The sequence below is a fragment of the Papaver somniferum genome, chromosome 3, assembly GCF_003573695.1.
Source record: "Papaver somniferum cultivar HN1 chromosome 3, ASM357369v1, whole genome shotgun sequence".
Taxonomy (NCBI): domain Eukaryota; kingdom Viridiplantae; phylum Streptophyta; class Magnoliopsida; order Ranunculales; family Papaveraceae; genus Papaver; species Papaver somniferum.
In genome coordinates this window covers 15,006,352-15,026,729 of record NC_039360.1, presented here as the reverse complement: position 1 = coordinate 15,026,729, position 20,378 = coordinate 15,006,352, and the positions used below count along the sequence as shown (strand labels likewise).

At 36.5% G+C, this 20,378-nt stretch overlaps 3 protein-coding genes and 1 long non-coding RNA gene across 8 annotated transcripts; all 4 read left to right on the top strand.

The window, feature by feature from the left end:
* Nucleotides 1-10,917: 10,917 nt before the first annotated feature.
* LOC113355376 lies at nucleotides 10,918-14,924 on the top strand. 5 transcript variants are annotated; one of them, XM_026598220.1, is made up of 4 exons: nucleotides 10,918-11,214; nucleotides 11,320-12,634; nucleotides 12,784-13,372; nucleotides 14,473-14,924. In XM_026598220.1, the coding sequence occupies exons 2-3, from the start codon at nucleotides 11,689-11,691 to the stop codon at nucleotides 12,936-12,938; spliced, it is 1,101 nt and encodes a 366-aa protein (XP_026454005.1). In that variant the 5' UTR covers nucleotides 10,918-11,214; nucleotides 11,320-11,688; the 3' UTR covers nucleotides 12,939-13,372; nucleotides 14,473-14,924. The 5 variants fall into 5 exon arrangements, with proteins under 5 accessions (XP_026454005.1, XP_026454004.1, XP_026454006.1 ...); XM_026598219.1 differs by adding an exon at nucleotides 13,804-14,148 and having other exon boundaries at nucleotides 10,918-12,634; XM_026598221.1 differs by having other exon boundaries at nucleotides 10,918-12,634; nucleotides 12,920-13,372.
* LOC113359033 (putative F-box protein At2g02030) lies at nucleotides 11,027-11,644 on the top strand. Its single transcript, XM_026602730.1, has one exon. It carries the CDS (start codon nucleotides 11,027-11,029, stop codon nucleotides 11,642-11,644), a length of 618 nt encoding a protein of 205 aa, XP_026458515.1.
* Nucleotides 14,925-15,247: 323 nt separating the features above from the next.
* On the top strand, nucleotides 15,248-17,845 carry LOC113355375 (heat shock factor-binding protein-like). Its single transcript, XM_026598217.1, has 5 exons — nucleotides 15,248-15,404; nucleotides 16,414-16,500; nucleotides 16,977-17,000; nucleotides 17,108-17,150; nucleotides 17,345-17,845. Exons 1-5 carry the CDS (start codon nucleotides 15,384-15,386, stop codon nucleotides 17,485-17,487), a joined length of 318 nt encoding a protein of 105 aa, XP_026454002.1. The 5' UTR covers nucleotides 15,248-15,383; the 3' UTR covers nucleotides 17,488-17,845.
* A 494-nt stretch (nucleotides 17,846-18,339) lies between these two features.
* Nucleotides 18,340-20,162, top strand: LOC113360948. Its single transcript, XR_003364881.1, has 2 exons — nucleotides 18,340-18,743; nucleotides 19,715-20,162. It is a non-coding gene; the product is annotated as an uncharacterized LOC113360948 (long non-coding RNA).
* The last annotated feature ends 216 nt before the right edge of the window (nucleotides 20,163-20,378 follow it).

Genomic DNA, 20,378 nt, shown 5'->3' with positions numbered 1-20,378 from the left:
CAACATTATTACTCCGATCAAATATTATATTGAAATAATATGCTTAGGTAAAACGAAAAGGTACTAACTCATCATTTTTCTATCCAAAACTTATTTTAATATCAAAATTATTAATCACGGAAAAATAAAACAAACTGAAAATTTAACCAATATCGAGTTAGAGACAAAAGTATCCCGTGCCGATAAATTAGGAAAGAGTAAATTAGTAAACTTAATTTATTAGGACGTCCCTTATAATTATAGGTGGCTCTATAAAACAATGACCCCAAAATAAAAGGCTGGTCAAAAAAAAAATCATTCCAAAATTAGTCGGGTAAAAAAATCTTGATTGATTGGGGGCCATGGAATTTTGTTTCCCCCCCCCCCCAAATTTTTCAGGGGTGTAAAAATCGGAAGATGAATGTACTATTTTACCCTTGATTAATATTTTTTTTTCAAGTAACGACCCTTCACCGACATTAACGACAGTTTAGTGTCGTCATATACATCATGATCAAAACAATAACGACTCTAAACTGTCATACACTTACGACTCTTTTTAGAGATTAACGACAGTCTATAACGACACTTCTAAAACATTAACGACTGTTTATGTCGTCACATGCATAACCAAAACAGTAACGACCCTTCCAAAGGGTCGTCAGGGATTTGATCATTTTTGTGACGACCCAAAACTGTCGTGCATTTCCGCCATTAATGAATCTTCGACAGTTTAGAGTCGTCACTTAAACAGTCGAAAAATTAACGACCGTTTAGGGTCGTCAGTGAAATTTTTCAATACCATGACGACTTTTCATACAGAACTGGGCCAAAAAAAAAAATCAGACACAAAATTGCAGACAATAAATCTGGAAAAAAAAAAGAAAAAAAATAAACTCTAATTAAATCAGATTATCACTAATTATTTAGGAGCATTTTAGCCATTTTAAAAATATTTTTTTAAGGGATGACCCAAATGAAGATTGGGTGATCTTTTTTTTGTCCTCTAGTGTAAGGCTCCCAATTAAAATGTTTGGCCCCCCGATTAAGCTAGGATAAGTTAGTATGACTAGACTAGTATCCTTAAAAGGCATAAGCGTAACCAACTGTCCCTAGTGAACGGGGGTCATCTTCTTAATTGGTGTCTGATTTCTATTGTGGCCGGAGGAAGGGAAAGAATGAAAAGTGCCTTTTAGGAACCCTCCTTGACATAAACACCTACTGGAATTGATGTTACAGTTTGAAATCAAATTCATGAATCAGTAGTGACTTTTGCACAATTCTTTGTCAAGTGGTATATGCATTGCTTTCCCTTACAGAGTATTCTGCAGATGAAAACAACTAGGCATGCTTGACGGTAATGAACACTTAGTTTATTTTTACGATGCGTTTTTTGGTTGTTTCAAGGGTTAGAATGAGTATATGATATTTTCATCCTATGTGTACTGGTTGATTACTGTTAACAATTTCTAGAATAGTGATTTGACTAGTTTTAAGGTAGGATGATCAAGTATCGTTGAGCAAAATACATGTCGACTTCTCTGTATCTTATGATGGTTGGGTATTACCGGCAGTTTGAATGGTATCGTTGAGCACGGTGGAAGGCCAACTTCTGTAGCCGTCATTATGGTGCTCAAAGAGGCCCAAATCCATAAGGATGGTACCCGTACTAGTGCATTGAATTTCCTTTCTATTCAGAAATGTTGTGCGCCGTGTTCGGCAGAAATTGACTCGTACGGTACTTGATACAGATAAAAGAAGTGATGGAAATGACACAGTATTGGTCGCGTGACAATACAGTAGTATCGCCATGAATGCTCTATGATTAGAGAACCAATATTCAGGCAACAATTTTTTGGTATGGATACAATTCTTGCTATAGGAATTGTAAATTTTTAAGTCTGAAATCGTCATAATTGTTAAGACAACAATCGCATGACATGGGCATAATTCTTGTGATAAGAATTATAGGTTTCAAAATTTGGAAATTGGCATGGCTTAAATGACAGCGAAAGGAAAATTCCGATTAATATGTAAGGTATTGGAAGATTGGGCGGCCGACCAAATATCCAAACAACGAGGTGTTACGATATTACCGATGCATGAATTATAAACATTTACATTACATAATGTAAAATGTTGAATAGACATTGTCTATGTTTTTCGAGTAAAAATTTGTAGATGATTCTGCATGAGTAGAGAAGTTACTCATCATGGTATTATACTTGTTGAGATTGCAAGTATATACGTTTCTTACAAATTTCTTATGCCTCTAGTGAATGCAAGTCTATAATGACTTCTTGTGAATTAACCGTGAATGTTAATTAGGATCACTAGAGAAGTTACAATTATTTTGTAAAATCAAATAAGAACATTTTTAATAATGTTGGAAAAATTGATTGTATAAATAGATGCAATTAATGAGGAGGAATGCTTAGAACCTAACTTGTAGAGATCCCAATATTGGAAGAAGCCATCTCGAGCAGTCTTGATTAATTGTGAATCAGGCTATGATCTGTAACGTCTCTAACAAAGACTTATAATGAAAAGTCAAGACATATAAGTCTTGGACATTGAACGGTAAGTCAATTTCTCAAGAAAGGGGTAATTGCAGTTAGTCATTGAAACGGAGAAAAGCTTGGTAGACCTATTTATGAAGAGTCTCCCAAAGGAATTGTTTTCAATGAAGTATACAAAAATGGGACTAAGGTATGTGAATGAAAGATTCGATCACCTATAGCAGAAACCCAACCTATGTTTTGAAAAAGATAAACAAGGTTCAATGTGGTACCAACAAGTTATGGAAGTGATTATGGTGCACTAAGTATAAAACTTCTCATTTCTGTTTAGTGCAGGTTCTGCAAGAAACAAAGGATGGATGAAAATCCTTAATAAGTCTAACTTTAATCAAAAGGTGTCTCGCAGAAACACCTTCGAGACTTACCTATATGAGTATGGAAATCAGGTTGTTTCCTAAGAGAAAAGATCGCTTTCTAAGTGACTAATCAATTCAGGATAAGCGCAGGGCCATTAATGCGCGGGCTACAGAACACACTACTCTCTGAAATCAGTATGTGTGGAGATTCCGGTTTTATCACATAGGGTACTTGTTTCAAGACTGGTTTCACCACTGAACCCCGATAAGACTTTGAATTTCTTACACTAAGTGAAGTTTCAAATCCAAAAGATGCCTATCATTTATGTATTGATTTCAACGATGATGCTTGTTTCCCAATTGAGTTTGAACTACGTTGGCTTGATCCCACTCGGGTACGTAGGTAGTCACTTGAGTGATGCAGCCACTCTGTTTTCTAAGTTTTTATTTATTTTATTTTTGTGTTTTATGGTTATTGAAAATAGGGGAAGATTGTTGGATATTTTCAATACCTTGGAAAATAAAATATTTTCGGTTATTGTTTGCCGCTATGATGGGGGGAGCTTCCTGTGTTGGATAGACACAATGGATGTTAGTTAGAGATGAAGAGACACCTCTAATGGGTGTGATGGTTGTAAAAGACACAACCATTCCCGATAGACACCTTATGTGTCTTTTGGATGTGAAGATCCATCTCCAATAGGCATGAGTCCCCTATAAGTAGTGATGATTTGTTTTCATTCAAACAATGGAAAAACATCTGATTTCTTTTCTCTCTAAGCATCATCAGAATTTAAATACTGCGTGTTCTTGGTTGGGCCAAGGGAAGTACAACTCTTGAACCCAACAACGTTGTTAGGGATTCATTGTATCCTGAAAGTAATATTTCGCTGACCGGTTGTACTCGCAAATTATTTGGGAATGGTCGAAATAATTGCTGAAAAGTGTCGCAAGGCCTTGAAACTCAAGCGATACAACATTCCTTTCTGTTCTCTGTTTTATTCATCCTCTGTTTTTGGATCAAAATTTCCAACATTAACATGGAAGAAAAGTATATAATATAGGAAAATATATGAATTAAAAGATGGATGCTGAAGAGCTGTTTTAGGAATTCCTTCTCTACTTGGTTCGATTCTGGTCATCATATATAGTGCCAAGCGAGCTCGATTTGTTTTCGGGACAGACTTTGGGCGGCAGTTAAATTTGAGAAAGTAGATTTCGAGAGCCTCCAAGTAATTTCCAAGTTTCTAGGGGAAAAAAACACACACACAAACTCTCAAGTCTCTAGTATTCTACCCAATTGTCCATGAATCTTCAATGATTTCTCTATTCAGTTCCTCTCATAATTGATTCCTTCTTCCTGTTTCTGCTTTTCTTTTTATTTTCTTATGCATTATATAATTCTAGTCAACTTTATCTTCGTACATGCTTGTAGAAGGTGTTGAAGGTTCTGTTGGTTTAAGATTTTACATCTCTATATTTTTACAAATCATTCGTTTTTCTAACTTAATGTTGCTTTAACCTGTTTTTGCAGGTTTCCATTGTCTTTCCGTGTCGCTCCCAGTGGTGGTAATCAGTCGTGATTATACAAGTTCAGATATGTTGTTTGTCACAGTGGTGTTTGCCTATAATATCAGTGGTATTATTGTGTTATCTTCGTTTCTAAAGTGGAATCAACAAGTCGTTTTGATTCTGGTTTCCCTATCCTCATCATATCATCAACAAGGATTTTCTTCATTTGTCTCCAATCCTCATCATGATTGCACGCCATCTAACCATATCAAAAATCCTTTCCCATCCAGTTAACTCAGTTGAATCGGCTACTTACTTTGGCCGTGATTTTAGCGTCTTCAAAGGGAAAGTTTCTCCCCTTTTCAAATTCAAATTTTTGGTCAATGAGAATCATCCGGATATATTGCTCCAACCCCAACAAATATGAAAACAGAAAGATACTCATCAATACAGATATTTCCATAAACCAATAAGAGACCCACCTTATAAGTATAACCCCAAAACCCTAACCTACTCCTCTGCCTTCCATCACAAGAGTGAAATAGCCTGTGAAACAATGTCTGCCAGAAACAACAACCAAATCATGGATTCAAAAAATATGCAATCATCTGGTGCTGGTCCTTCCACTATTAGACCAATCAGAAGAATAATTGCATCTGCTGTGGCTCCTGCTGAAAATACAGATGATTTTACCTTCAATCTGCTTGGAAAAGTTATCTTCAACAAGCCTCTGGATCATGAAGAGATTAAGAAAGAAATCAATGACCGCTGGAGAAGCTATCGGAAATATGAAATCATCACCAAAGGATTAATATGTTCCTTTTCAGATTTCAAAGAGAAGATGCTTTCAAGGGAGTTAAATCAAAAACTTGGGATATCATGGGTTATTTTCTCTCCCTGATACAGTATGATCCTAATATTAATATCAAAGAACACAAGTTTGAGCATCATACTTGGACCGTTAAACTAAGAAATCTTGGTAATATCATCCTTAATGATAGGTTTGTTTCTGAGATCTGCAAGGACATTGGTAAAAGAGTCATACCAGAAGGAAGAAGAAGACAGCCGAGAGGCAGTGTTACTAGCACTGTCTATGTAGAAGTCAAACTGACTGAACCTCTCAGAAGAGGATGTTGGTATATAACTCCAACCGGTCAAAAAAAATGGGTTATTTACCACTTTCAAATGCAGCCTTATGAGATTTGAAAAGAGTGTTGGGTTGTAGATCACATTGATTCGCAATGTAAGAAGCTTGCTATGGAATAAAAGGTGGAAGCTACGACAGAAAGTGAATATGCAATCTGGAGCCAAACTGATGAAGGGAAAATATTTTTGGCTGCCTATATCACTAGAGAGGATGAAAATATAATAGATACTGGGGTGGAATCATCCATGGGTGCAAATATTGCATCTACTTCGATTTCTCCGTTAGTCATCGCTCGTAGCGAAGGAAATATAGATTTGGAAATTGAAGACGCAGAGCAAAGGAAGAACAAGTGAACCAGAGAAGATGGATCTCAAATCAATCCTCATCTCAATAATGAGCTTACCCACAACATTATTTCTCTTTCAATTCATAACAATCCCATTTATCAAGGTTCAATCAATGGAGCTGAAGAAATGACTGATTATAATGATTTCACTGCTGGAAATATGATGGAATACCAACCTAGTTTAATGAACGATAACCACCCAATGGCATCTGATAGCGTAGAATATGAACTCACTGTGGCTGCGGCATGGAATCACAATGGAAACACTGCGTCGCATAATCAGGTTATAAAATAAAACCCTAGCTTTTTTCTTTTATCCTCAAATATTAGTTTTTTCTTCTGTGATTTGCGTATCAGTGATAGTAGTCCTTCTATAAGTAGCAATTTCTGTGTTATTAGCTTATCTTCTGTCACTTACAAGCATATCCCCTTTTGTTCTGCACTGTCCCTTAAGTACTACTTTAATTGCCTTAGAGTTCTTAATGTTTGTTTGATTGTCTTTCCTATTTTTTTCACTTGTAATTTAGAGCCCTTAACTTGTTGTTGTATCAGTCCTTGTTTCTCTGATTGTGTCACTTTTCTTAATTCCTGTTACTACATTGATTTGTGCATTTTATTCAAAATTATGAGAATCTTGTCGTGGAACTGTCAAGGATTTGGCAATCCTGATACTAGGACCAGTTTATGAAATCAAATTAGAAGTCAAAATCCTGATGTCATTTTTCTTAGTGAAACCAAAAATGACTCTGTTAAAATGGGTCAATACCTCAAGAGATTCAATTATCCAAACTGTTGGATTAGTCCTTCTAGGGGACTCTCTGGAGGTATTTCTCTTTTATGGAAGAGTGGTTTCACTCTCAACATTCTCCACTCTACGGATAAGATGATCCATACCATGATCTCCTCTGATCCTAGTAGACCCCAATTCCTCTCTACTTTTCTTTATGGTTCCACATACCATGATGAGAAAATAGAACAATGGAAACACATTAATGACATTGGTAATTCTATTGACCTTCCTTGGATCCTAGTTGGAGACCTTAACATAACCATGTTTGCTCATGAAATGTCCTCTAATACTAGACCTACCACCTCTAAATACCATGTCATTCAACAAGTAATTGATAATACTGACTTGATTGATTTAGGCTACATTGGTTCTCAGTTTACTTGGTCTAATAGACAAGAAGGTACTGATAATGTTCAAGCTAGACTTGATAGGGCCTTGGTAAATGGTCATTGGCTGCATCATTACAATAACTCCAAGTTGTTCCACATTGATGCCATAGGCTCTGGTCATTTACCAATTCTATTGGTTACTAATTGTAATGAACACCAAGGAAAAAAGCCATATAGGTATTTTAAATGCTGGTTTAAAGATCCCACTTGTCAACAAGTGATTAGAGATGCTTATAAAACTAGTGTTAGGGGGTCTAATGCTTTTAGAATGGTAACTTGTCTTAGAAATGTCAAACTTGAGCTTAAGAAATGAAATATTTCTCATTATGGTAATATTGATCAAAAAGTTCATTCCTTAACTGATCAACTCAGACATATGAATAGTAACCCATACTCAATTCAGGATAATGAGGCCATACAGGAAATAAAGAAAAATCTTAAGCTTGCTCAAAAAGATCAAGAATCTTTTTATGCCCAAAAGGCAAGAGTAGATTTCATTAAAAATCAGGATAGAAATACCTCTTACTACCACACTCATGTGAATAGGAGGAGACATTTCAACCATATCATCTCTCTTAAATTAGCTAATGGTCAGTGGTCTGAGGATAAAGGTAATCTTGAGGACCTTCTTATTTCCCATTTCAAAAACATCTCTACCACAACCAACCATGTCTTGAATAATGACTTTCTGAATTGTATTGACAAATGCATTACTGATGAGGACAATGATCATTTGATGAGTCCTGTCACTCTTGAAGAGTTTAGGAATACCATTAAGCAAATGCAACCATGGACTGCTCCTGGTCCAGATGGGTTTCCCCTAGGTTTCTACAAACAAAACCTGAATTTGCTTGAAAATGATGTTTTAGAGACTGTCAAAAGTTTCTTTCACTCTAAACATCTTTTGAAAGAAATGAATCACACATTCATTTCTCTAATTCCTAAGGTAAATAAGCCTACAATCCCTACTGACTTTAGGCCCATTTCTCTTTGCAATTCAAATTATAAAATTATTTCTGAAATTCTAGTGAATAGAATGAAACCACTCTTAAGTAAGCTTATATCACCATATCAGGCTGCTTGTGTACCTGGTAGGAACATTCAAAATAATGTGGTGATAGCTCATGAGTTGGTTCACTCTATGAAGAAAAAGAAAGACAGATGTGGTATCATGGGCCTTAAACTTGATATGTCTAAGGCCTTTGATAGGGTAGAATGGCCCTTTTTAATTGTTGTTCTTAAGAAATTTGGGTTTTCGGATCATTGGTGTCAACTGATTTTACAGTGCATTAGTACCACTAATATCTCTATCTTGCTGAATGGTTCACCCTGTCATTTGTTCAATCCTTCTAGAGGTTTGCGACAAGGTGACCCCTTGTCACCATACCTGTTCATTTTGTGTATGGAGGCTTTTTCTAGGTACCTCATCCATGCTGAGCATACCAATCTCATCCATGGGTTTAAGGTCACTACTGATGCGCCTAGTATATTCCACCTGCTTCTTGCAGACGATTGTCTGCTTTTCACTAAAGCTACACACACAGAAACTGCTAATCTTATGGCTTTAATTAATGATTTCAGTAGTATTTCTGGTCAGATGATTAACTTTGAAAAGTCAGCTTGTTTCTTTAGCAAGAATGTCCTCCCAGACCACTATGTGTCTCTTATCAGATCTATGAATGTTAGGAAAATAGAACTTAATGAAAAATATCTAGGGATCCCACTTTTTGTCACTAGAAATAGGACTGAGTGTATGTCTCATTTGAACAATCATCATGATTCTAAGGTTGCTAATTGGAAGGGTAAACATTTAACCCAATCTGGTAGATCTGTCCTTATTCAACATAACTTAAAGTCTACTTCTAATTATCACATGAACTCTTTTCTTCTTCCTGACACCATAGTGGATAAAATGGAGAGGTCTCAAAGGGATTTTTGGTGGGGTAAAAATGGTCATAGAGGCTACTACTTTAAAAAATGGGAAAAGGTCTGCACTCATAAATTACATGGTGGATTAGGTTTTAGGAATCTTAAGAAAATGAACCTTGCTCTTATAGCTAAAACTGCATGGCTGTTAATTCATTCCCTTAATGAGCTTTGGGTTAAGATTTTAAAATGTAAGTATTTTAAAATCTGTCATCCCATTCATTATAAAAAACCATGGAGTCAATCCTGGGTTTGGTCAAGTAGTTGTCATGGTCTGGATATTCTGAAACAACATGCCTTCTGGGATTTTAGGGATGGATCTATTATACATGCTTTCACTGCTAATTAGATTGTTGATGTGTCTTTGCCTCTGTGTTCTAGTTTTCCTAATCCTAATTATAAATTTTCTGACCTCATTAACCATGAGGATAAGACTTGGAATGTCGACTTAGTTGAAGCTTTCTTCACTAGTGAAAATATCCAGAAGATTTGTAGGATGAGAATACCAGTTTCTGGCCGTGATACTCTCATTTGGCCTTTCAACAAGAATGGCATTCTAACAGTTAAATCTGTGTGTAAGCTTTTGGCAAATGAGTTACCTCATAATTCTACACCCAATCCAGACCTAGAATTACATAAGACCCTATGGAAGACTCCTTTATTGCCTAAAACTCAACTCTTCTTATGGAAATGTGTAGAAAACATTCTTCCCACTGGTAGTAAGCTCTTTAGTTACAACAACAACCATGATAACAGGTGCAAATCCTGTAATTATGGATCTATTGAAACCCCAGAACATATGATTCTCCATTGCACTTTTGCTAGGAATGTTTGGTCCAACCTCCTTGTAGTTAAGAATGTTATTGCTCAAGATTTGAATAGTGACATTAACATTAAGGATTGGATTTCTAAATGGCTATCTGACAAGAATCTGTTAAATAAATCCGCTATTGTGTTTAATGTTGCTTGGTGTATTTGGAAAGACAGGTGCTCTAAAGTCTTTGACAACAAGTCCCTTAATCCTCAATTCACTGCCAATACTTCTTTTAGTTTGGCAGATGAGACTGCCAACTCTTTGGTCAATCTTGTTGTTCCTAATCCTCAATCTGTTGCGGCCAATGAGGATAACTTTCTTAATACTATACCTGAGAATAGTTTACTTGTCTTTTGTGATGCTTTTTTTGACAAACATACTAATAACTCTGGTGTTGGTATTGTGGCAGTGAATCATGCTGGACATTTCAAGGGATGCAAACAGTGACGGAGCCAGAGAAATACATCAAGGGGGGCTAAAAAAATTCTTAGAAATATATGGAGTTTGGTGGACTAAATACTAAGCATTTGGTGGGCCAAATCCAAAAATCAAGAGAAAATGGAGGATTTTTATACAAACATTAAGATTTTAGGGGGGGCTAGAGCCAGGGTTAGTCAACCCTTGGCTCCACCCCTGGCTGCAAATTAGTTTCTGGTGCTGCTGCTAGTTCTGAGGGTGCTGAAAGCTTAGCCATTCTGGAGGCAGCTAGATGGATCCTCTCCAAAAACTACCAGGATATTTTCTTAATTAGTGATGTCAAAAATGTTATGGCGTATCTGAATAATATCAAAGGACAGATTAACTGGTCCTCTTGCTCTGTTTTAGAAGACTGTCTATTTCTTTTAAGATGTTCATTCTATTAGGTTCAAACACCTTAAAAGGAACCTTAATAGTATTGAAGACTTAGCTGCTACGCATAGTCGTATAGAGAAAATTACAAGTGAATGGGATGAATCCCACGTTTCCTATTTTCTCCACAATGCTGTAATCCGATTTTAATCGATGAAGTTTTTCTTTCCTAGCAAAAAAAAAAGAAAAGATTAAAAAATATATATAGCGTGTGAGTTACACGTGTGTGTAGTAGCTCAAACTTTAAAAACCTAGGGTGTAGGGATTTCTATCTATTCTTCCGGAATTTCATTTCTGTTCAGAGTTTGTTCTTCTTCTGCAATTGAGCTTAAATTCGACACCTTGAATCTCCTATCGTATGATCGTGAGCTTAAATTTGTTTAGTTTTTTCAGTCAGTTATGATAATTTTGGGAAACGGGAAACGTTTAACCGTGGATGAAGACCACAAGAGTAAGAAGAAGAAAAGATCAGTAGTTAAGATCGATGATGCTTGTTCACCATATTTCCCTGAGGAACTAATCGAAAATATTGTGATCCGATTAGAAGCAAAGGGTCTATCCAGATTTAGCTGCGTCAGTAAGAAATGGTACAATTTTATTCTTAAAGATTCTAAATTTGCTTTTTCTCATTTTATTCAAAACTCTAAAAAATTAAACCTAATCTTTAATCTCCTCAACGTACCGGTATTAAGAGATACGAATGGCTCCAAGGAGGCTTATTTATTCAGTTTAGAAGAAGAAGAAAAGGATAATGATCTTCTTAAGTATAAATTATTACCGGGCACAGGCTACCATGAGGTATGTGAACTAGTAGGTTATTGTAATGGTTTAGCTTGTGTTAAGTTAGTGACTCAACCTACGGATTGTTACGGTGCAATACATGTCATTAACCCCACCAGAAACGAAGCACTTGCCCTCGCCTATATAACTCCTACCACTCAGGGGGGTATAACTGCACCTATCTCTGTCATGGTTTTGGTTTTGATTCAACATCGCAGGAGTATAAGGCGGTACTAATTTTTACTAATTCAACGACTGCTGGTGATCAAGAGTTTGTTTGCATGGTTGTTGCACTGGGAGGAACTAATTCCTGGAGAAAGATAATTATTAGTGCTGATCAGATGTCACCATCTTCTCCTTTTTCTGATGGAACGGTAACAACAACTTCCAAGGCTAATAGTAGGTCAGCCACCCTTTGCGGAGGTGGCCATCTTTTTTGGAGAGTAACTAATAGCACTGCATATAATGATGATGTTAGTACGATCGATATGTTGCTCTCGTTTGACATCCACACCGAGAAGATTCAGTTCATTCCACTCCCTACCGAATGTCGTCTGACCCCAATGACGACGACAACAAGGGATGAGCACCAATGTTTAGAAGTCGATCATCATCTTCTGGAGTTTAAAGGATACCTTTGTGTTGCACGTTCAGAGAAGATTATGATAAGCAGCAATGGTGATCATCATCATCATCTGGGTTATTCTTGTAATGGTCTGAGGAGTACTCTTTGTTGTTGTAGTTTTAAGGTTCAACTTTATATTCTAAAAGACAAGGTCAAGCAAGTATGGACCAAGGGGGAGATTTACGATCTACAGATTAAGGAGGAAGGCCTACAGCTACCAGCTCCCTTCTGTTGTTACCGTGAATCAACTACCACTTCCCCACCTACACGTATATCGAGTTTCTCTGATCAACTGTTATTGTATTGGTTTGATGGGAAATGTCTTATGTTCTACAATTTACAAAGAAAGCAGTTCAAGGTGCTAGATCGCCCCAGCTCCCGTGCTATTTTTGAAACTAAGAAGAAAAATGGAGCCACCTCAGGCTGTAGTAATATTGGTGATGATGATAATTTTCATTTCCCCTACATGGATTATCAGCTACACGCTCAACCGGAGAACATGCTTTCTCTGAAAACCTTCATCGCTGGAGGAGAAACTAGAGAATTCTATAGTATCAGTGATTTTCAACAGTCTCTGGTAAATGATGAAAAAGAACCTGCAGGTTGGGTGAATACAAGAAGAGAATTAGTTGATTATCATGTTTTTTATTAGTTTAGTCCTACCATTCAACTTCCTTAATATGGGTTAGTTTTCGCATTCTGCGTACTTGTTGTTAAGTTTATTAATTAATTTATTTATGTATGTTTTCAGGCTTACGGAATGGCTTTGGATTTTGGTCTTTTGGTCTAATAAATTATTTTACTATTTATTTAGCAATGTCTTTATTACAACACCCGTCAAGTTTTTTTCCTCTTGTTGCTAACCTTTGGTTCTTGATCTTTAATAGGATGTTACGGATACATTGATATTTTCCTCTCATATACGAAACCGGACCAGTGGGATACTTATCTGGAGTATGTATGGATGTCCTCCAAATACATCCAAACTTGGGCGCGAATGATTTGAATTCTTGCTCTAGGTTTTCAGATGCATGGGTCAATATTTTGGGAAGGATGTGTGCATTGTATGACATATGAAAGCTCTTCCCTGAGTATCTAGTTTGCTATTGAAGCGTTCAGATGTGTGCGTGTTCCACCTTGCCTTGAATAGGTTGGTTCAGTTAACCCACATCTGTTTGTATCTAGAAGAATCTGGTTACCCGGTGACGCTGGTCTTGAAGTTCCTGGAACAGTCCCATAGTGTGGATGTGGCCACCTTGGCGTGAAAAGTAGTACCTGTTTCACCTTTCATCACTTCAAAGCTGCATGTGTTTGAGCTTGGTGTGCGGCATCCCTGCCAGGTCTGCTTTTCCATGTCACTGTTTCCCTATCTTTCCTTTTCTCTTATATTTTAGTATCTTTCCTTCACTTACAGTGACAAGCCATCTTCTTATGTTCTGGTTCTCTCATGCTTAGAAGTTCTGCAGGGTGAGTGGTGGTTAATGAATTCCGATGACATGAATTAGATTTGCTTAACATTCTGAGTAACATCATGTCGAAGAATTTACTCTCCCCATGTCTTTACTTTATCCATCAAGAGCAAGTTTTTGGGTATGGAAGAAAATAGCTTGTCTAACATTCTGAGTAACATCATGTTACATGCTATCTCTTCCACCCGGCCTGTTTAGGATAAATATGTAGATGATGTGGACTAGCTTCCTTGGTCACTTTTATTTTCAATAAACCATTTCAAATGAATTTTAACGTTTGATATAATTAATGTGTCTTTTAGATGCTTTACATTGGTTCTGGCACATTAACTAGTGGCATCACTGGAACTGGATTTTCCATGGAGGGTTATGCTCATATTGTTACATCTTTGCCCATACTCAAGACTGAAGGCTATAATAACTCTGAAGACACCAAATTCATTATCACGTGAGCTAACAAAGACATGTTTTGGTAACAGAACTGCTGTCCAATATGCCCTCACTCTTGTTTTGCTGGAGTCCAATATACTAAGAGTTATTTATATGTGTGGGATGGAGTTGAATTAATGGCTTTATTTGGAACTACTTTAAGTTCATAAATAAGCATGCAACTTTTGCCAAGATTTATCCAAAAGAAAAACCCGAAAGTAACATTTCTTGTCTGTACTCTCTTTTTGCTTTTGTTCTTGTTGTTATTTTGAAATAAGGTAGACACTGTATACACAATTAAGAACGAAAGTGCAGTACAGAGAGCTTGGTTTGTTGGTCATTTAGGAATCTAGATTCATTAACATGGTGCTTGCACTCTAATGCACAAATGCAAATATTAGAATCATGAGCTGATGATATATATCTGAGAAAAACTCCATCACTGTAATTGGCACTTTCTTGAGTAATGGACTCTTTTCTGAATGTCCCTCAGTAAACCAAGTCCAATCTAACTTTGCTATCATTCTGTTGTGGTCTTGCAGGTTGTTCCAGTACATCCAAGGTGCCAATTCAAACAACTCTAGGATCTTCAGGAGTTCCAGCAAACTTTGATGAAGATGGAAATGAATACGAGCTGAATGATGGAGAATCAGGATGTGCACTTGAGGATGGCTACAAAATGAGGACAAGCTATGGGAGAGGATGGGAGGCCTGTATCCACTACACCCAACGGCAACTCCCCCAGAACTAAGTTTTGAATCCCAGGCCGCTGAATATACCCGACCAATTTTTCTACAAACCAGAATTCAGAGGGAATCTGTTTGTGATAAGGAATCAATGGGAAGAAGTAGATGGAAGAAATCAGAAGAGGCAAGCTACTAGCAATATGTGATTTTATTTATTTATTTGGTTAACGAGAAAATTGTAAGTTACATGGTAAAATATTGATCGAGAATGTAAATGTTTGATGTTTAATTTTTAAGGAGATGTTGGATTATGGCGGTAACTTTTGAGCTCAGATGTAGATTTTAGATGGTAAAATAATTTTGGGTCATTGTAAAATGTTGGATTATCCTGGGGAATTTAGATCTTTTGGCACTATAGATCGTAATTTAGCTGATTTTCGGCAACCAAGGGGTAGACTTCTACCATATACTTATATAGTTATATACGTTTTGGTTGATTGGATTACGGTCGTTGAGTTAATGGGAGCATCCGACGGTTGATGTTTAAGGCTTACAGTCTCAAAGTAACCACCCGAGCGAACGCTATAACATTTCCATCTTTTAACTTTATTTTTCTTTTCATTTTCAAAATTTAAAATCGACTTTTCTCAGAATTTTCTTTTCATTTTCAAATTATATTCATCTGAAACGAGAGAACCAGACATTAACAGCTGAATACAAAAAAAAAAAAAAAAACTGAAAATCGAAGATAAAATTTTCCTGGAAAAATGAAGAACGATACTCCTATGGTAATAATCATCCTGCAGTTTCTTTTATCATGTTTAGGTTTAATGATTTAGGGTTTTCTGATAGTGTAGATCTACTTATATAAACTTGATTATTGTATCGGTTTTTAGATGATTTTGTTGCGTTTATCCTGTTGGATCGATTTGGTTGGATGAGTTTCTGCGACGATTTTGTGATATAAGACAAAAACCCTAACTGTTTAGGGTAGTGAAAGTACATGATTTGTCTGCTTATTTAAGGGATTTTAAGAATGCTTAGGTTTTTATCGAACTAAATCCTAATTGGCTATCATAATTTTCCTTAGAATTGGAGAAGTAGAATTGTTCTTGTTGACACAGAAAAGAAAAAGAAAAGACATAGAAGGGTTTGAAGGTTTGGAACTAGCCATGAAATTAGGGTTTTGTCTTGTAGGGCCTTTTGCAAACAGAAATATTAGTTGTACTCCAGAGAGGCAAGAGAACCTAAGTGTGGAGTAGAACGACAGTTGCATTCACACACCTGTGTGTTTTGAGATATCAGTCACCAGTTTGGTTTGCTGCTATGATTGTGGTTCAATTCTTGTATCCATGATGATTATGCTGTAAGATTTTAATGTAGATTCCAGTTGTTGTTTTTTTGCAACTAAGATTCAGTGTTATTCTTAACTGAAATTTGAAATGGAAGTGTGGAACATGCTATAAAACTAGGCTTGTTGTCTACGCTATATTAGCTTGTCATTAACCAACCCTTTTGTAGATTCTTTCAGTCGTATTGATACAGATAGCATAGCAAATTGTAAGAGACTCTTTTTCTTAAGGGATAGGGGCAGTAGTTCTCTCACACACCGGGGTGTTTGCCATTCCAGCTATGGATTTAAGCTTGATGTTCTACTTATGGTCCAGTTCTTGTATTCATGATGATCCTCTTTAGGATTCTAATACTTTGGTTTATGTTTGTGTAAATGCAGATTCCATCTTCTTTTCGTAACTTGAATTTGTGTTATTCTTATTTCTTAAGTTGTTTGATTTTTAGGGTCAGCCTGGCTTTACTACACCTGGTGGAGTCGAGCATGAACCAGCTTCGGAAGGAACTCAAAGTCCCGCAGATATGACTGTATTTGTAAGTTCTTAACTGGTTTTCTTGTACAGGAATTCTTTGCTTGACAAAAATGAATGAGCATAATCACGATGTTCACTCTCAAGGGCGGTTTGCTGTTAACATAGTGGATGTGATTCTTCATATATGTGATAAGAAACCTAGCTTTAGAATGAGAAAGTATTAGTTATCAGATTAAGTTATAAGCATGATCTTTTGCCCTCTGACTCTCTGAGAGAGTTATTCAATGTATTGAGATTTACAAGTCATGTTTTAGTATCAATTTTGTGGGTACATTTGCTTTACACTGTATCTTGAAACTTTCCTACAAGTTTATGACCCTCTACAATGTAGAACATATATGGTCAGGTAGTTACATTGGAAATTGCTGAGACTAGATTGTGGCTTATTTCTGTTACGTGTTATTTGGTTATTTAGTTCTATAATTGTCAAAGACAGATAAGCTTGAGTCTGACTTAATCTCTCTTTTACTGTCTCAGGTTCAAAGCCTTCTTCAGCAGATGGTAAGTTGTCTTGCACACAGCACATTTCGAGATCTCTTCCATTACAAACCCTGGAATGGCAATTTTTCATTGTGTATTCCTTTCTGATAAATTGTTGTCTTTTGCAGCAATCTAGGTTTCAACAGATGTCTAACACCATTGTCTCAAAGAATATCCTTTTCCCACTATTTAGTTGTTGAACTTCTATTGCTGGTAGTTCTAACATGAGATTGTTATAGTTGTATTTTACATTTTATATCTCACATTTATTATAGTTGTCTACCTATAAAATAGCAAATTTGAATCACTGCGTTTGATATCTATGTGATTAAGAACAGTTCTTGATTTCCTTAACTTCTCTGCACTTGATGAGATGGGTAATCGAATAGATGAACTGGAGCAGAGCATCAATGAGCTAAGAACAGAGATGGGAGCTGAGGGTTCTCCTTCACCATTACCTGGGAATTCAAAGTCTGAAGCAGTCACGCCTGGTGATGAACCTAAATAGGTTCAGGTACATGGAACAGAGAATTGGGAGTCTGAGAGGAGTGGGGGTTGTAGTCTACTGGGTACTTTCCTTATCATGATTGGCCCGAGATTATTCATACTGGTTTTTAGTATATTGACTTCATATGTGTCGTTAAGGATGTTTCTCTCATATTGGTGTTTGATAGGCTAGATATTGCCGTTTGTATATGATAAGGATAATCATATTGGCTACTGAACCATCTGATTTTAACTCCCGAGTTGGGTCATTTTGAATGTAATTTGGGTTTTCCTTTAATAACCCAGAAGTGTTCTTCTTGATAAACTGACTAGCCAGTTTGCATCCCTATTTTTGAAATATGTTTGTGATTGATTCCCAAGTCTTTTTTTCTGTACAATGTCACATTGTGAATCTGAAAAAAAGAGCTCGGCCTATTGTTTGCTGTCTGTTTTGATTAGCCCAATATTTTTCGGCTAGATATTGTCTTCCTGTGGTAGGAAAATTGGAAATCATCATTGTTTGTTTGTTATTGAACCTGGCACATGTAGAGGTGAAGTGGTCAGTGGCACTAGTATGGTGAAGGTTTGTTCCAAGAAACAAACGCATGAAAATAACGAGCGTGACCATGAATCTACCACGCTAACCCAAAACACAATAGCCATGTGAACCAAAATGTACCTTGTGATCCACAAATTACATGCGACTGAAAATTGCACAGTGGTCTAAAATTGTCTCATAACACCTATCCCGAAAACTTCCTCATGAGCCAAAGCTAATCATTGTGATCCTATGTTCTATGCACCCATGACAAAAATCAAAAATCTGCATCCGTAATTCCGTATCATCTGTTTCCCTAAGAAGGTTATTATTGGGGCGTCACACTCCATTAGAGGGGCTTCATTTGGGTATCTGGTGACCAAAAATCTGGTGAAGGGATACTTTTAATTCAATAGCAATTTGTCCAAATTACCCTTCAATTAAAATTAAAACAAAAACAGAATAAAAACCTAATATCTTCACACTTTCTTCTTCTTCACAGTAAATTTTCACATCATTTCATTTCATCATTTTCGATTAATTGGGCGATCCGAAAAATTGAATCTCGTAGGATTGAAATCTGTATGAAAAATGAGGAAGAAACAAACTGATTGCAGTGATGGTAATCAAAATCTCAATCAACCCCCTGACCAACAACTTTATCCTCAACAACCACCGATTGAAGCAATTGATTTTTCGGAATTTCGAACTCCTCAACAACAATCCATGGTGTATATAAGGTACTAATCGACAAACCCATCTTTTCTTACTCGTATTGAATCAAATCGAAGCCAAATTAGGGTTTCAATTTTGTTTTTGAAGGTGTTATGCCTAGGTTAGCCAAGCGTAGGTCTAATATTTGAAGAACTTACGCCTAGGTTTAGAGGAATTTAGGCGTAAATTGATTTTGCATGTAGGTTTACGACTAGGTTTAGGGGAATTCAGGCGTATTTCTTTTATTTACGCTTGGTTTTTAAGTAGACAAAACCCAGACGTAAAAGTTTCTGGATGTTTTGAAGGAATTGCAATTTAGGTTTACGCCTAGGTACGTGCACCAAAGTTTCCATGCGTATTTTTTTTACGCGTAGGTTGGGTGACTGAAGTTCCCAGGCGTAGTTTTTTTACGCCTAGGTTGGGTGACTGACGTTTCCAGGCGTATTTCTTTTACGCATAAGTTGGGTGATGAACTTTCCAAGCGCATTGTTTTACGTCTGGGTTCGATTATAATTTTCTCCAGGATAACTTAGACGTAATTAAGCCTGAATATTTTTTATGAGATCAAGTATGGCGTAGAAGTTCTGAGTTGTTGCAGGTTAACCTATATTAGCCAAGTTAGCAAGGTATGTAGCAAGTATGGTGTAGAAGTTCATCCAAAATCGTACAACATCATTTTCACTTTTCTTTTTCTTCTTCATGTACTACTACTAAAACTGCTCCAGTTCCTCCCAAAGAAAGAAAAGAAGAGATAATAGAGAAACAGGAAATTTCAAAAGCCATAACTAATTAAGGTATACATAGATAGATAGATTCAACTACTGCTGCTGTTACTGCTCACTATATATCCTGCTAACTATTATTTTCTGAGCTTGTGATGATTTTTTCTTAATGGCTAGTATAGTATTAATTCAGTGAACCACACTTTGGTGAGATGATCAATAAACTAAAGTTATGAGACTAATAAAGTTAGGTAACTTCTTGTGAAAATTTGCAGGTCGACTTACAGTAATTTAGTCATGGATAGCCTAATGGATATAATCCACTATTATTGAAACTTAATCTTCTACAAACGTAATTACAAACGTCTAGGTGGAGAAGAAGCTTTTAATTCAGAGATGTTGGAAGAAGAACTGGGGGTGTCTGTGCAATTGGCTAATGGAAATGAAGATGAAGTATTGAGTAAAGATGTGCAGAATGCAATTGAACAGGTTATGAATGGCAATAATGGAGAAGAAATGAGGAAGAGGGCAACGGTGATTGCGGAGAAAATTAATGCTGCAATGAAGATGGTCATCACGAAGGGTCTACTATTAGATCAATTGATGATTTCCTTGCATCTGTAACTTCTAAATGATTTTGTATTGGTTGAATAGAGTCGACATGCCAAGAACATAAAAAGAGGATAATAGTTTTGTTTTTAATGTAAACAGACCCTTTGTCTTATGAGTAACGCCACATGAGATGCTTGGTCGACAGACGGAAATCCTCCGATCAGTTAAACAAGTGCTTATGGACATTAAAGTCAGTCCCACCAGCGCTTAATTTGTCTTGTATGTTATGTTCCTCACACCAACCTTGAGCAAATTTATGATGCGGATCAAAAAATGACAGCTACATAACTGCATCAGTAACAGGAGTTTGGTTTGCAATTCTGAAAA

Bases quoted from the DNA above. Each gene is read 5' to 3' on its own strand.
- LOC113359033 (XM_026602730.1), top strand. From the start codon at position 11,027: ATGATAATTTTGGGAAACGGGAAACGTTTAACCGTGGATGAAGACCAC.
- LOC113355376 (XM_026598220.1), top strand. From the start codon at position 11,689: ATGGTTGTTGCACTGGGAGGAACTAATTCCTGGAGAAAGATAATTATT. The intron at 12,635-12,783 runs GTTGGGTGAATA...GTATGTTTTCAG, and splicing joins TGATGAAAAAGAACCTGCAG to GCTTACGGAATGGCTTTGGA.
- LOC113355375 (XM_026598217.1), top strand. From the start codon at position 15,384: ATGAAGAACGATACTCCTATG. The intron at 15,405-16,413 runs GTAATAATCATC...TTTGATTTTTAG, and splicing joins TGAAGAACGATACTCCTATG to GGTCAGCCTGGCTTTACTAC. The intron at 17,151-17,344 runs ATATCCTTTTCC...ACTTCTCTGCAC, and splicing joins TAACACCATTGTCTCAAAGA to TTGATGAGATGGGTAATCGA.